We start from the raw sequence: 13069 nt of genomic DNA on the forward strand, positions 1-13069 counted from the left end.
CCAGGATTCCCTTACCAATCCAATGGGTCCCCAGACTCGTCTGCCGTACAGGAGCTCGAAGGGGGAGAACCCCATCGAGGCCTGCGGAACCTCTCGGTAAGCGAATAACAGGTGTGGGAGGTACCGCTCCCAGTCGCGCCCTTGGGTCTCAACCAGCATGCGTAGCATCTGTTTGAGGGTACCATTGAAGCGTTTACACAAGCCATTGGTCTGTGGGTGATACGCACTCGATACCAGACGCTTCACCTGCATTCTCTTACAGAGCCTCCATTAGGCAAGATGCATTGGATCCCTTGATCGGTAAGCATCTCCATGGGAAATCCTACCGGTGAAAAGATGGCCAACAGTGCATCAGCCACCTTATCTGCCCTAGTTGAGGACAGAGCTACTGCCTCTGGGTAGCGGTAGCGTCGTCTATCACAGTGAGGATATTGCTTTCCAGAGCTGCTGGGAACGGCAAGCGGGCCCACAATGTCCACCGCGATCCTCTGGAAAGGCTCCTCTATCACTGGCAAACGGATCAGGGGAGCCTTAAGAGCAGGCCTCGCCTTCCCCACTCTTTGACAGGTGACACAGGAGCGGCAGTAGTTTGTCACATCTGTCCCCATCTTAGGCCAATAGAAGTGTTGAGACAGCCGGGCCTTAGTTTTGCTCATCCCCAAGTGTCCACCGAGCGGGATCCCATGGGCAATCCATAACAGCTCACCCCGGAATTGCTGGGGGACGACCAGCTGTCTTTCCCTCAACCACTCCTTTTGGGATGTTCTGGGTACAGTCTCCCGATACAACCTCCCTCGTTCTCAGAACACCCTCTCCTTATCAGTCTCGGAGGTGGGCGTCTCGGCGAGTTGTCTCGAATTCTCCAGGCTCGCATCTGAGTGCAGAGCGGCCAGGAACTCCTGGCTAGGGGAAGCGAGAAGCGATGTTGGGGTCCCTTCCCCACGGGGACACTCTGGGTCCATCTATGGTTCAGTTACGCCTGTGACTAAGGAGGGTCCAGAAGGCAGAACGTTATCTGCGTTCCGGGCACTCTGACTACGGGTGACAGCAGCTACGTAGGCTGTCTCCCCGGGGATTTCCACAGACCCATCAGCCGGCGCTGCAATGGGTTCTACCTCCCCATCCACCCCCATGTCCCAGGAGCAGTGCTACTTATGGGGCAGTTACCTTCCTCGGTGGCACTGGTCAGTTTCACGGCATCACCTTCCTCACGGTTCCCATGCATCTCCCCATTTCCCTGAGCACCATCGCTTGCTCCTGTTAGGGGTTCCTCGGCCATCCCACCCCGCGGAGTGACGTGGCTGAGCACTCCTGCACCTGTAGACACATTATCATTAGGAGATAAATGGTTAGCAGGCAAATCATGCACATTTTACATCATCAGTATTGCCCTCTGCATTTTCAGAAAAATTATCGGGTACATCATTAACAGGTAAAGCATTGTCAGGTAACGCATGCAATTTCCCATCGCTGTCATCAGCATTCGATCGGGGAGGGGAGTCGGACATAATATGCAACCATCCGCCCCAAATCAGTCCCCAATAAAACATCAGTGTGCAAGTTATCAGACAGCCCCACTTCCTTCACCCCGCTCCCGGCACCCCAATCTATATACACCCAGGCCATTGGCAGGGGACAGCGGATGCCCCCAATCCCAGTGACAGTCAGGTTTTCCCCTAAATAATCTCTTCAGGGGCCGTCAGTTCGGGTCGGATGAGGGTTCGTTCAGCCCCGGTGTCCTTGAGGCCTTGAGCGACATTGTCCCCTACGGTGACGTGCTGCACGTTGTCACACACTCTCCCAACCGCCCCACCCACCAAGAGAACTGCTGCGTTAGGCCCTGGGGCCTTGGCTGGGGGGTTCTTCTGGTTGTCTGGACAGTAGGGACTGATATGACCAGTCCGTTTGATGGAAAATCACTGGCGAAGGTCGGTCTGATGCTGTTGGCAACGGGGACAGGTCCTCTGGTGTGTTGGCTGGCAGGGGTACTGGTGTTGGGTGCAGGCTTACCCCCTCTCCAGCTGGTGGTGACTGGCTTCCGGACTTCCGATTTACGGTTGGCCTCGTAGGCATCGGCAATCTATGCTGCTTTCATCACGTCTTTGGGTTCTCTGTCCATCACGAACTGTCACACCTCATCTGGGCAAAGATGTAAGAACTGATCTTTGATCATCTGATCTCCCAGCTGCTCAAAGGTGGTCACTGACAGTCCTTGGATCCACTGGTGAAAGTGGGTCCTGAGTCCATGCACCGCATCGCTATAACGGTCGTGTGGGCCATGTTGGAGGTTCCGGAACTTTCTATGGTAAACCTCAGGTGTAAGCTGGTACTTCTTTATCAGGGCCTGCTTGATGGCCTCATAGTCACTGTGATGAGGGAACAGCCGCCATCTTGGAACAGGCATACTTACAGATTGGCGTGACTCCATTTTGTCTCCTGGTCACAGGAGTGCTCCTGGCCTCCACCTTTGCTAATGAATAGAGTTCCTATTAGTATGCTAACGGGCTGAGCTCAGTGTAAACTGTAGACGGCATTTCAAAGCTCCATGAGGAAACCACGCCACCAGGGGGCTTGGAAATGCTTGGGGACTTAATTAAAACACGCATGCCAAGTGGCCACTGGGTACACATCTATTATGGCAGCCCAGCCGAACCGTCTCCAACATGGAATTGTGAATTATGGACGCATCGTCCGAGGTACAGGCTCATAAAAAATATTCTCCTTGCCCTAAAGAAATTGTGCATCCAACAGTGTGACTCCCGTGGCGGTGGGAGGTCAGAAACCCGAGATATAGAGATCAGCCTCCCACAGGGACCGAATGGGTCCAGGTTTGATCCCAGTACGACCGGCAGAACAAACCTCAGGCGCTGGTACTGCCCGTGTGCTGATCCGATCATCCTGAGAGAAGTTATCCCATTTATTAGATATTGGAATAAATCTTGCAGGGAGGCAGAGGGGGTGGAGTTTGCTAAGCCCACCCAGCTGCAGGCAGGGGGGCTCAGCCAGGTATAAGAAGAAGCTGAGGTCACTGGGAGGGTCTCACTCCACAGAAGAAGATGATGATGATGACATCTTAAGGAACAGGGTATGCCAGCCAGAGGGGAGCAAGCACATGCTTTCTGGGGGCTGCCCGGCAACTAAGTTTTTGGACCTGCGGAATGCTGCGCCCCCCGGCTTCCACAAGCGACCTTCAACCTGGTAAATTGACCTCCAGCTTTATACCTTTAAGCCTTGTATTATTATTGTTATATTGTACTCTGACTGTAACTCTTGATATATTGTGATTGTATATTTCTTGTAATTATCTAGTGCGCCCTTAAGGCAATTAAATCATAAATTAATTTTGGGCTGATCCTTTTACTCTGATTGCGAATCCTAGAATACCCAGTGTGGGTAACAGGGCAGTCTCCCCGGCGGCCATTTGTCTCTAGGTGCAGTTCCTTTACTGACCTGAGAGACCAAGGGGGCGCCGGAGAGCTGGGCCTGTGTAGTGACGTCACGGATTGGTGACGTGGGAGGAAGGGGTAATCCTTCACAGTGGTGGCAGCGTACGTGGGATCAGGGTAATAGTGTGCGTGGGACCCGTACTCCCAGACACTAAAGACTACCAGTGGTAACTTTCACTGCTGGGGTCTTAAGGTCAGCCCAGCACTAGACGGTCAGAGTGTAGATATAATAAGTTGTGTGCAAGGTCAGGGTTACAGCTGTGTCAGTAGCCAGAGGTTCTAAAGATGGCGGAGGGCACCAGGAGTGCAGTGAGGGCGCAGGCCAGTGCTATGGTCTATGAGGAGGTGGTGGTGGACGGTACTGTTCCAGGCGAGGGGGAGCTCAGCCCAGACTCCCCAAGGAGCCAGCCACCCGTGCTTAGTCCGGCAAGGGACTACCCACCACTTACCCGCCCCAGCCTGTCCACATCAGAGGCCCTTGTTGCAGCGGCAGTGGCACGTCTCGAGGCAGGTAATGAAGACGCCTATATGAGACTCATGGCAGCTGCAGAGAAAGCAGAGGAGCGAGAGCGTGCAGAACGCCGTGAAGCAGAGGAGCGGGAGAGGGCAGAACGCCATGAGGCAGCGGAGGCTGAGCGGGCAGAACGCCGTGAGGCGGCGGAGCGAGCAGAGAGAGCTGCTGAGCGGGCAGCGGATCGCCAGCACCGACTGGAGATGGCTCAACGCGGGCTCCCGCTGGACGCCCCAGCACCACCAGAGTCCAGTGCTTCCAAAGTCCGGGCCGAGGACTTCCCTCTGCTTGAGAAGGATGGAGACCTGGATTCCTTCTTGCTGGCCTTTGAAAGGACCTGCCTTCAACACCATCTGGCCCCGGATCAGTGGGCAAGATACCTGACCCCCCGTTTGAGGGGTAAGTCCCTGGAAGTTTTGGGGGACTTACCTGCCGGGGCGGAGCAGGACTACAGCAGCATCAAGCGGGCCCTGGTCCAGCACTACAACCTCACCCCAGAGTCTTACCGCAAGAAGTTCCGGAGCCTGCAGCGGGGCCCAAAGGACACCTGGACCGACCACATGCGGGAGTTGCTGAGAGCTGCAGAGCACTGGACCTCGGGTCTAGCGCTCACCACCCGCCAGGAGGTCAAGGAACTGTTCGTCATGGAGCAGTTCTTGTGGAACTGCCCAGAGGACCTCCAGCAGTTCCTCCGTGACCGGAAACCGAAGGGGGCTTCTGCTACAGCCGCCCTGGCAGATGAGTATGCCAATAACAGGGCGCCTGAGCCGAAGAAGCCTGCCAGCAGCACCTGGAGATGGGGTAAGCCCAATCCTGCCCCTGTTTCCCCAGCCCCCAGAGTGCAAGGGGCGTACCCCCCTTTCCCCCCTGCTGCCCTCTCCAGGCCAGGCGCAGAACCCAGACGTTGTCATCACTGCAACCAGATGGGACACTTCAAGACCGCATGTCCCCAGCGTCTTAAGGCCCCATCCCTGTCCCCGAAACCGTCCACTGTTTTATGTGTGGGAGGGGGTGGTGGGAGGTCCCTGGACAATTACCAACCCGTCACTATCGGCCGCTCCGCGGTCATGGGACTGCGGGACACAGGCGCTGAACGAACCCTGGTACGTCCTGAGGTGGTGTCCCCTCAAGACTTGGTACCGGGGAAAACCCTTTCCGTCTCCGGAATTGGAGGCGTGGAGCCGGCGCTGCCTGTCGCCAAGGTGTTTTTGGACTGGGGCGCCGGGAGGGGAATGCGGGAGGTGGGATTAACGTCAAATATTCCTGCTAATGTATTACTTGGGACCGATTTGGGGCCGCTAGTGTCTCAGTATGTGGCCACTGAACCCCCAAGTTCGGCTCCCCAAGAATGTCATGACTCTACTGTGAATGTTGATGTGTTGAATGTGCCTCCAACAGTGGGGGAGGGAGTGAAACCTGAGGGTACTCCATACACTGACACCACACACACGGGGCTCACGGGGAGGACAGGTGAGGAGACTGTATGGGAGAGCTCAGAGGTGGAGGGAGGGGCTGCTATGGGCAGTGTAGGGCCCCTAAGTGAATTCAGCCTGCTGAGTCTAGGGCCCCTGCAGGAAGAGGAACAGGCCATGGGGGGAGGAGGCGTCCCGGGAGAGGAGCCACCAGGTAAGACCCCAGGGCAGGAGTTCCCCACCCCCGGGATGTCAGGAGGGCAGGAAAGTCTGCCTGACCCGGCGACTTGGTCAGGGGCCGGGGGGAAGCAGGTGCTACCCATGGGCACAGCGGTCGTGGCCGCTGTCACCCGGAGTGGGAGCGCCGGAGCCCAAGGAGCCTTGCAGAGGTCCGACGGCTTCCCCCTCTCTGACCAAGTGGCTGCCGAGTCAGACAGCGGCCAGGAGACAGATCCCGGGGAGCTGACAGCGGATGTGGCGGTGTCGTCCATTCTCGCCACATCGAGTCAGGGATTTCAGGCAGCGTTGGAAGCCGACGCTAGCCTGAAAGCTCTCAAGGAGCAGGCGGCACAGCCTCCTGGGGAGTCAGAACGCGAGCGGGTGGTCTGGGACCAGGGACGGCTGTACCGGGTATCGGTCCAGCAGGGTTCACCGGAGGCGTGGCCCAGGGACCGACAGTTAGTTGTACCCTATCCGTTCAGGGCGGAATTGTTGCGGATAGCCCACGAGATTCCCATGGCCGGACACCTAGGGATCGCTAAGACCAGGGCCAGGCTAGCGCAGCATTTCTACTGGCCTGGAATGAGGACCGAGGTAATTGCCTACTGCCATTCGTGTGACACCTGCCAGAGGGTGGGGAAGGCGGGGCGGCGCCCCAAAGCCCCACTGGTAACTCTGCCCATCATTGAAGAGCCTTTCTCGAGGGTGGCTGTGGATCTCATTGGACCTCTGTCCACTCCCAGTCGCTCCGGGAAATGCTTCATATTAACGGTAGTGGACTATGCCACTCGGTACCCGGAGGCGGTCGCTTTGTCATCCATTCGGGCTGACAAAGTGGCCACTGCCTTACTGGAGATCTTCTCCATAGTGGGGTTTCCCCAGGAAATGCTCACCGACCGAGGGACCCAGTTCATGTCCCAGCTGATGGAGTCTCTCTGTAAGCAGATCCAGGTGCAACATCTGGTAGCCAGCCCGTATCACCCACAGACCAATGGCCTGTGTGAGCGGTTCAACGGCACCTTAAAGCAGATGCTTAAGATGTTGGTCGACTCCCACGGGAGAGATTGGGAGCGGTATCTCCCACACCTTCTATTTGCCTACCGGGAGGTTCCACAGGCCTCAACGGGGTTCTCCCCCTTTGAGCTCCTGTATGGGCGACGTGTACGGGGGCCCCTTGCTCTAGTGAAGGAAGCGTGGGAAGGAGATTTGGCCACCCCTGGAGTGTCGGCCATTGAGTATGTTGTGCGCTTCCGGGACAGAATGACGGCCTTGACGCGGCTGGTGCATGACAATATGGCCCAGGCCCAAGCTGACCAGAAGCGGTGGTACGACCAGAATGCTTGTGAGAGGACCTACCAGGTGGGTCAAAAGGTGTGGGTACTGGTCCCCGTCCCACAAAACAAGCTTCAGGCAGCCTGTGAGGGTCCATACCTCGTGCACCAGCAGCTCAACGCCGTCACCTATCTGGTCACCCTGGACCACGCCCGTGGAAGGAGGAAGGCCTTCCACGTGAACATGATGAAAGCACATCATGAGCGGGAGGCTTGTGCCCACCCAGTGTGCAACCTCCCGGAGGAAGGGGAGGTAGAAACCCTCCTGGATCTGCTTACCCAAGTCAAGGCGGGTGGATCCATCGAGGATGTGGAGGTTGGCCACCAGCTTTCGGAGGACCAACGTTCCCAGCTGGGGGTCACCCTACACCCCTTTCGGGAGCTGTTTAGCAGCCTGCCCGGAAGGACTGAGGCAGCCGTCCACGATGTGGACACCGGCAATCACCCCCCGATCCGGCGTTCAGCATATCGGGTCTCTCTCGAGGTGCAGCAGCACATGCGCCAAGAGATAGACGAGATGCTGAAGCTGGGGGTGATCCAAGCATCCAACAGCGCGTGGGCTTCGCCGGTAGTCCTCGTCCCTAAAAAGGACCGGACTACGCGGTTCTGCGTGGACTACCGGGGGCTCAACGCTGTGACGGTCACCGATGCGTACCCAATGCCGCGCATCGATGACCTGCTCGATCAGCTGGCCGGGGCCAAGTACCTGACCATCATGGATCTGAGCAGGGGATATTGGCAGATTCCCCTGACCCCTAAGGCACGGGAACGCTCTGCCTTTATCACCCCATTTGGACTGTACGAGTCCACGGTGATGCCCTTCGGCATGAAGAATGCCCCTGCCACTTTTCAGCGGATGGTCAACACGCTGCTCAAGGGACTGGAAGGGTATGCGACTGCGTACCTGGATGAGATTGCCATCTTCAGTCCCACCTGGGAAGATCACCTACAGCACCTGGCGCAGGTGTTGGGGAGGATCCAGAGGGCAGGGTTGACCATTAAGCCGGAAAAGTGCCAGCTGGGTATGAGTGAGGTCCAGTACCTGGGACACCGGGTAGGTGGGGGAGCTCTGAAGCCAGAGCCCGGGAAGGTGGATGCCATCACCTCCTGGCCCTCCCCCAGGACCAAGAAGCAGGTGATGTCCTTCTTGGGGACTGCCGGGTACTATAGGAGGTTTGTTCCACACTATAGCACCCTGGCCAAGCCCCTGACGGACCTCACCAAGAAGAAGCTGCCCGTCGCAGTCGACTGGACAGTCGCCTGCGAGACAGCTTTCCAGGCGCTCAAAACCGCCTTGTCTAGCTCTCCTGTACTACAGGCAGCCGACTTCACGCGGCCGTTCGTAGTACAGACCGACGCCAGTGACTTTGGCCTCGGTGCTGTGCTCAGCCAGGTCGACACTACGGGACATGAACACCCCGTTTTGTACCTGAGCCGGAAGCTCCTGCCGAGGGAAGTGGCCTATTCCACGATGGAGAAGGAATGTCTGGCAATTGTATGGGCCCTGCAACGTCTGCAGCCATACTTGTACGGACGCCACTTCACCGTGGAAACAGACCACAACCCCCTCAGCTGGTTACACTCGGTCTCTGGGACGAATGGGAGGTTGCTACGCTGGAGCCTGGCTCTCCAGCAGTATCACTTCAGCATCCGCCACAGAAGTGGCAGAGACCATGGTAATGCTGATGGGTTGTCCCGGCAAGGAGAAGGTGTGGAAGGGCGCATGGGGGAACACAGGAATGTGATGCCCCCTAGCGCCCTCTAAAGCAGGGAGGTGTGATGAGGGAACAGCCGCCATCTTGGAACAGGCATACTTACAGATTGGCGTGACTCCATTTTGTCTCCTGGTCACAGGAGTGCTCCTGGCCCCTGGCCCCTGGCCCCCACCTTTGCTAATGAATAGAGTTCCTATTAGTATGCTAACGGGCTGAGCTCAGTGTAAACTGTAGACGGCATTTCAAAGCTCCATGAGGAAACCACGCCACCAGGGGGCTTGGAAATGCTTGGGGACTTAATTAAAACACGCATGCCAAGTGGCCACTGGGTACACATCTATTATGGCAGCCCAGCCGAACCGTCTCCAACATGGAATTGTGAATTATGGATGCATCGTCCGAGGTACAGGCTCATAAAAAATATTCTCCTTGCCCTAAAGAAATTGTGCATCCAACAGTGTGACTCCCGTGGCGGTGGGAGGTCAGAAACCCGAGATATAGAGATCAGCCTCCCACAGGGACCGAATGGGTCCAGGCTTGATCCCAGTACGACCGGCAGAACAAACCTCAGGCGCTGGTACTGCCCGTGTGCTGATCCGATCATCCTGAGAGAAGTTATCCCATTTATTAGATATTGGAATAAATCTTGCAGGGAGGCAGAGGGGGTGGAGTTTGCTAAGCCCACCCAGCTGCAGGCAGGGGGGCTCAGCCAGGTATAAGAAGAAGCTGAGGTCACTGGGAGGGTCTCACTCCACAGAAGAAGATGATGATGATGACATCTTAAGGAACAGGGTATGCCAGCCAGAGGGGAGCAAGCACATGCTTTCTGGGGGCTGCCCGGCAACTAAGATTTGGACCTGCGGAATGCTGCGCGCCCCCAGCTTCCCCAAGCGACCTTCGACCTGGTAAATTGACCTCCAGCTTTATACCTTTAAGCCTTGTATTATTATTGTTATATTGTACTCTGACTGTAACTCTTGATATATTGTGATTGTATATTTCTTGTAATTATCTAGTGCGCCCTTAAGGCAATTAAATCATAAATTAATTTTGGGCTGATCCTTTTACTCTGATTGCGAATCCTAGAATACCCAGTGTGGGTAACAGGGCAGTCTCCCCGGCGGCCATTTGTCTCTAGGTGCAGTTCCTTTACTGACCTGAGAGACCAAGGGGGCGCCGGAGAGCTGGGCCTGTGTAGTGACGTCACGGATTGGTGACGTGGGAGGAAGGGGTAATCCTTCACAGTCACCATCTTGCTCTTGAGGGAGAGCAGCAAACACCTCCAGAGCTTTGCCTTTGAGCCCTGGGGTTAGATATCGGGCCCATTCGACATCAGGCAGCCTGATACTGTCTGCAGGCTTTTTCAAAGGCCCTCAGAAAAGTGTCCAAGTCCCCATCCTTTTCCATCACAGGAAAGTGCTCTGGTCGGGTTTAGGGAACAGAGCGTTGCTTGGCTCACTGCTCCGTGTGGTAGATGGTACGGCTCTGAGTTGGGCCAGCCGCAGTTCATGGTTTCTTTGGGCCTCCCGCTCGGTTCGGGCCTCCTGCTAGTATTACTGGATCAGCCTTTCGACGTCCATCACTGTCGTCGGCGGGGAGTTGTTGCAAAGCCGCCTGCAGGTGGGGGTCCTATCCGCCCTGGTTGAAAGTAGGGCCGGCATTCAGTGGTTGACCCTTGGCAGCAGCACCACCTGCGCTGGTACTTGCTTCTGCGTCCACTGCGCTCTGAGAACCAGCTTGGTCCGCTTCAAATTGCACCAGTTCCGTGACCATTTGGACCTTGGTTTTGCCATGCGGGTCCAGGCCATGGTACATGCATATTCCCGCAAGAGTGTCCTTATTCTGCTGGGTGTACCAGGCTTCTCCTTTTGCGGTCATCATGGCCAAATAAAAGATAGGACAGAAAAACAAAGACAAGCGTAGGGGGTAATCGAAAGTACACACGGTATCGTCTCAGGACTAGTAAACACCGAGCTCGTTCTCCAAAACTTTTTTGCGCAGAATCCTCGCAAGAACTGTGCAAGTTTTTAGTGAGAAGAATGATTGGTCAAACCAGATCACTGCTTTATTATCCCACCGCTCTGCCACCAATATGTCACGAATCACAGGGAGGATATTTTTATCATCCCCACTGCTCGCACTAACATGTCATGAACAGGGGTTGTTTGGTTGCCCCAGTTCTTTTTTGAAGGGGATTTATCTATATCCCACTTCCCAGTTCCGGTTTGGAATTTGCAGCTTTCATTCCCCCCCCCTCCCCCCCCCCCTCTTACCCTCAGGTCAGACAGGGTACTGCACCTAGGATAATTAGTCGCCAGAAAGGTTGCCTTACTTCATACTGGCTAATGGGCGCACTGCAGCTAGGGCGATATAACTACTCCCACTCAGGCGGGAACAATAACTATCAACGTCATCCGTCACTGCCAGGTTTCCCAAAGGCTCAGGACAAATCCGCTGCCACCACCTCTGATTTCTTAATTAATAACGGGACCAGAGCCAACCCAGATTAGTAGCGTAATTCACTTCAGAGGACGTGACCGTACGTTATAGAGCAAGGAAAACAAAGCTAGTCATTTTATATATTTTACTCCAAAAGATAGGCAGTGTTTACAAAGGGGTAAAAAGATATTATAAAATTAGGCGATTTATGTATATACAAACGATTACAAATAAAAAGGTATTAAAGTTGAAACAAAACACCTACAGTTCTCTCATATCATTTCAGATCATTGCAAACCATGTGGCTGGGGTAGGGGCGAACATCAAAATGCATCGCAGTTTGCAGAGCTGTTGTTAGCTCTTTTCCTGGGCAAAGACTACTTGAAAAGGGAGCTCTCAGGGTCTTATACCCCCTGGTCGTGACATCACTGAGTGGGCGGAGCTATGGAATGCACTCCTACTTACTCAGAGGGACTCAGAGTTATGGAACATTTATATCCACCGTAGCTCCAGGATGCAACCTCGTATAGCGACGACCGAATTACCATTGATCTTGTTTTGCGACTAGCATTCTGTTAAACCAAACATGACCTGGCTGTGCCACACGGGTAAGCAGTAATTCATTTCTCAGATACCCAGGGTACAGGGAATAGGAAAACTCACTGGGTGATGGCCCGGCCGATGCAGAGGCCAAAAATATATTTGTCCTGCTTCCAGACCTAAGCTGCGCAATTATATTACAGTTTAAGAGGACAAAGGGAATGTCCCATCGGCCATGTGCTTTTTGCAGGCAGCCGAGTAGGCCTGCTCACAGCACACTGGTTTCACATTACAGCTGTATGCAGGGATGAGGGAGCAGAAAAGAAGAGCTTTCTATGCAGCTGAAGAGGGGGGGTCAGAGAGCCCACAGCATGTGTCTGCCACATGGTACCTTCTAAAAAAAATTTCTCAGAACATGGCATTTTTACATTATCGTGACATGGGGCTGCAGCCTCTCGTCACTTTGCGGCGGCGGGGGGGGCCGCAGTCTCTTGTCACTTGGGGCCGCAGGCTCCCGTCATTCCTTCTGTCCTTTTCTTCAGATGTTCCGGATGAGTACAGGACACATGGAGGGCGACCTCCAGCTCGTCTACGTGCTGCTGACTGACTGCTACATCTACCTGCTGAGGAAAGGTTAGGCTCGGCGCCCCGTTGTGTAGCCCCTCGGGGATCCCTTCAGTCACTGACCTGCCTCTCGCCCTCAGGTGCTGCAGATAAGCCGTACATGGTGGAAGACGCGGTGTCGTACAATGAGCTGGACTATGTGTCGGTGGGTGAGCGACGGAGCGTGGCGCTGGCCCGGCTGGTGTCTATTCTCTGCGTCTCATCGGCTGTCGCCCGTGTTTTTTCAGGTCGGCCTTGATCAGCAGGCGGTGACCCTCGTGTGCACAAACAGACGGCGGCAGTTCCTGGTAGACACGGCGGACCTGTCACTGACCGAGTGAGTGAATCTTAGGATGGGGTCTCCATCCTGTGACGGCTGGGGTCCGGGCTTTGTATGTTTTCATGCACTCGCACCCCCCCATTCTGTGGTCAGGACTTTGGGGGATATGTAACCCCCGATGTACCAGCCCGTCCCCTATGATCAGTCTTGTGCGTCTCTGAATTACGAAGGGCCAGTTTAGCAGTATATGCTTTTCTCTGTAGGATCTTCATATCTGCGTTGAAGTCAGCCATGATAAATGGGTGTCGGGAGCCCCCGTACCCTGGGGTCCTGACAGATGCCACCATGGAGAGACTCGCGCTGGCAAAGTTTGTGTCTCAGGAGTCCAAAATAGAGGTAAACGTCCTCGTCCTCTCAGGACCTCACAATGTGGAGAGGGGGTTGGCAGTCATGGCTCCAGGTCATCTGTGTGATTTATGGGCTAATTTTAAAGGGCCAGCGTCACTAATTCTAGCACCTCGGTGTGTGAGGACAAGTTCTCCGTGGACCTTCTAGCTCCGCGCCTTCCACACT

The 13069-nt window shown here is 55.2% G+C and overlaps 1 protein-coding gene across 4 annotated transcripts in view; it reads left to right on the forward strand.

Moving 5' to 3' along the window:
* PLEKHM2 (pleckstrin homology and RUN domain containing M2) overlaps positions 1-13069 on the forward strand; it is a 62913-nt gene that overhangs the window by 39031 nt on the left and 10813 nt on the right. For all 4 annotated transcript variants that reach the window (XM_069742623.1, XM_069742625.1, XM_069742624.1 and 1 more), the window contains 4 exons: positions 12156-12246; positions 12318-12382; positions 12465-12553; positions 12760-12892. In XM_069742623.1, the coding sequence (XP_069598724.1) occupies positions 12156-12246; positions 12318-12382; positions 12465-12553; positions 12760-12892 (378 nt within the window). The remainder of the gene's footprint in view (positions 1-12155; positions 12247-12317; positions 12383-12464; positions 12554-12759; positions 12893-13069) is intronic.

This window comes from Ranitomeya imitator, chromosome 10 (assembly GCF_032444005.1).
Source record: "Ranitomeya imitator isolate aRanImi1 chromosome 10, aRanImi1.pri, whole genome shotgun sequence".
Taxonomy (NCBI): domain Eukaryota; kingdom Metazoa; phylum Chordata; class Amphibia; order Anura; family Dendrobatidae; genus Ranitomeya; species Ranitomeya imitator.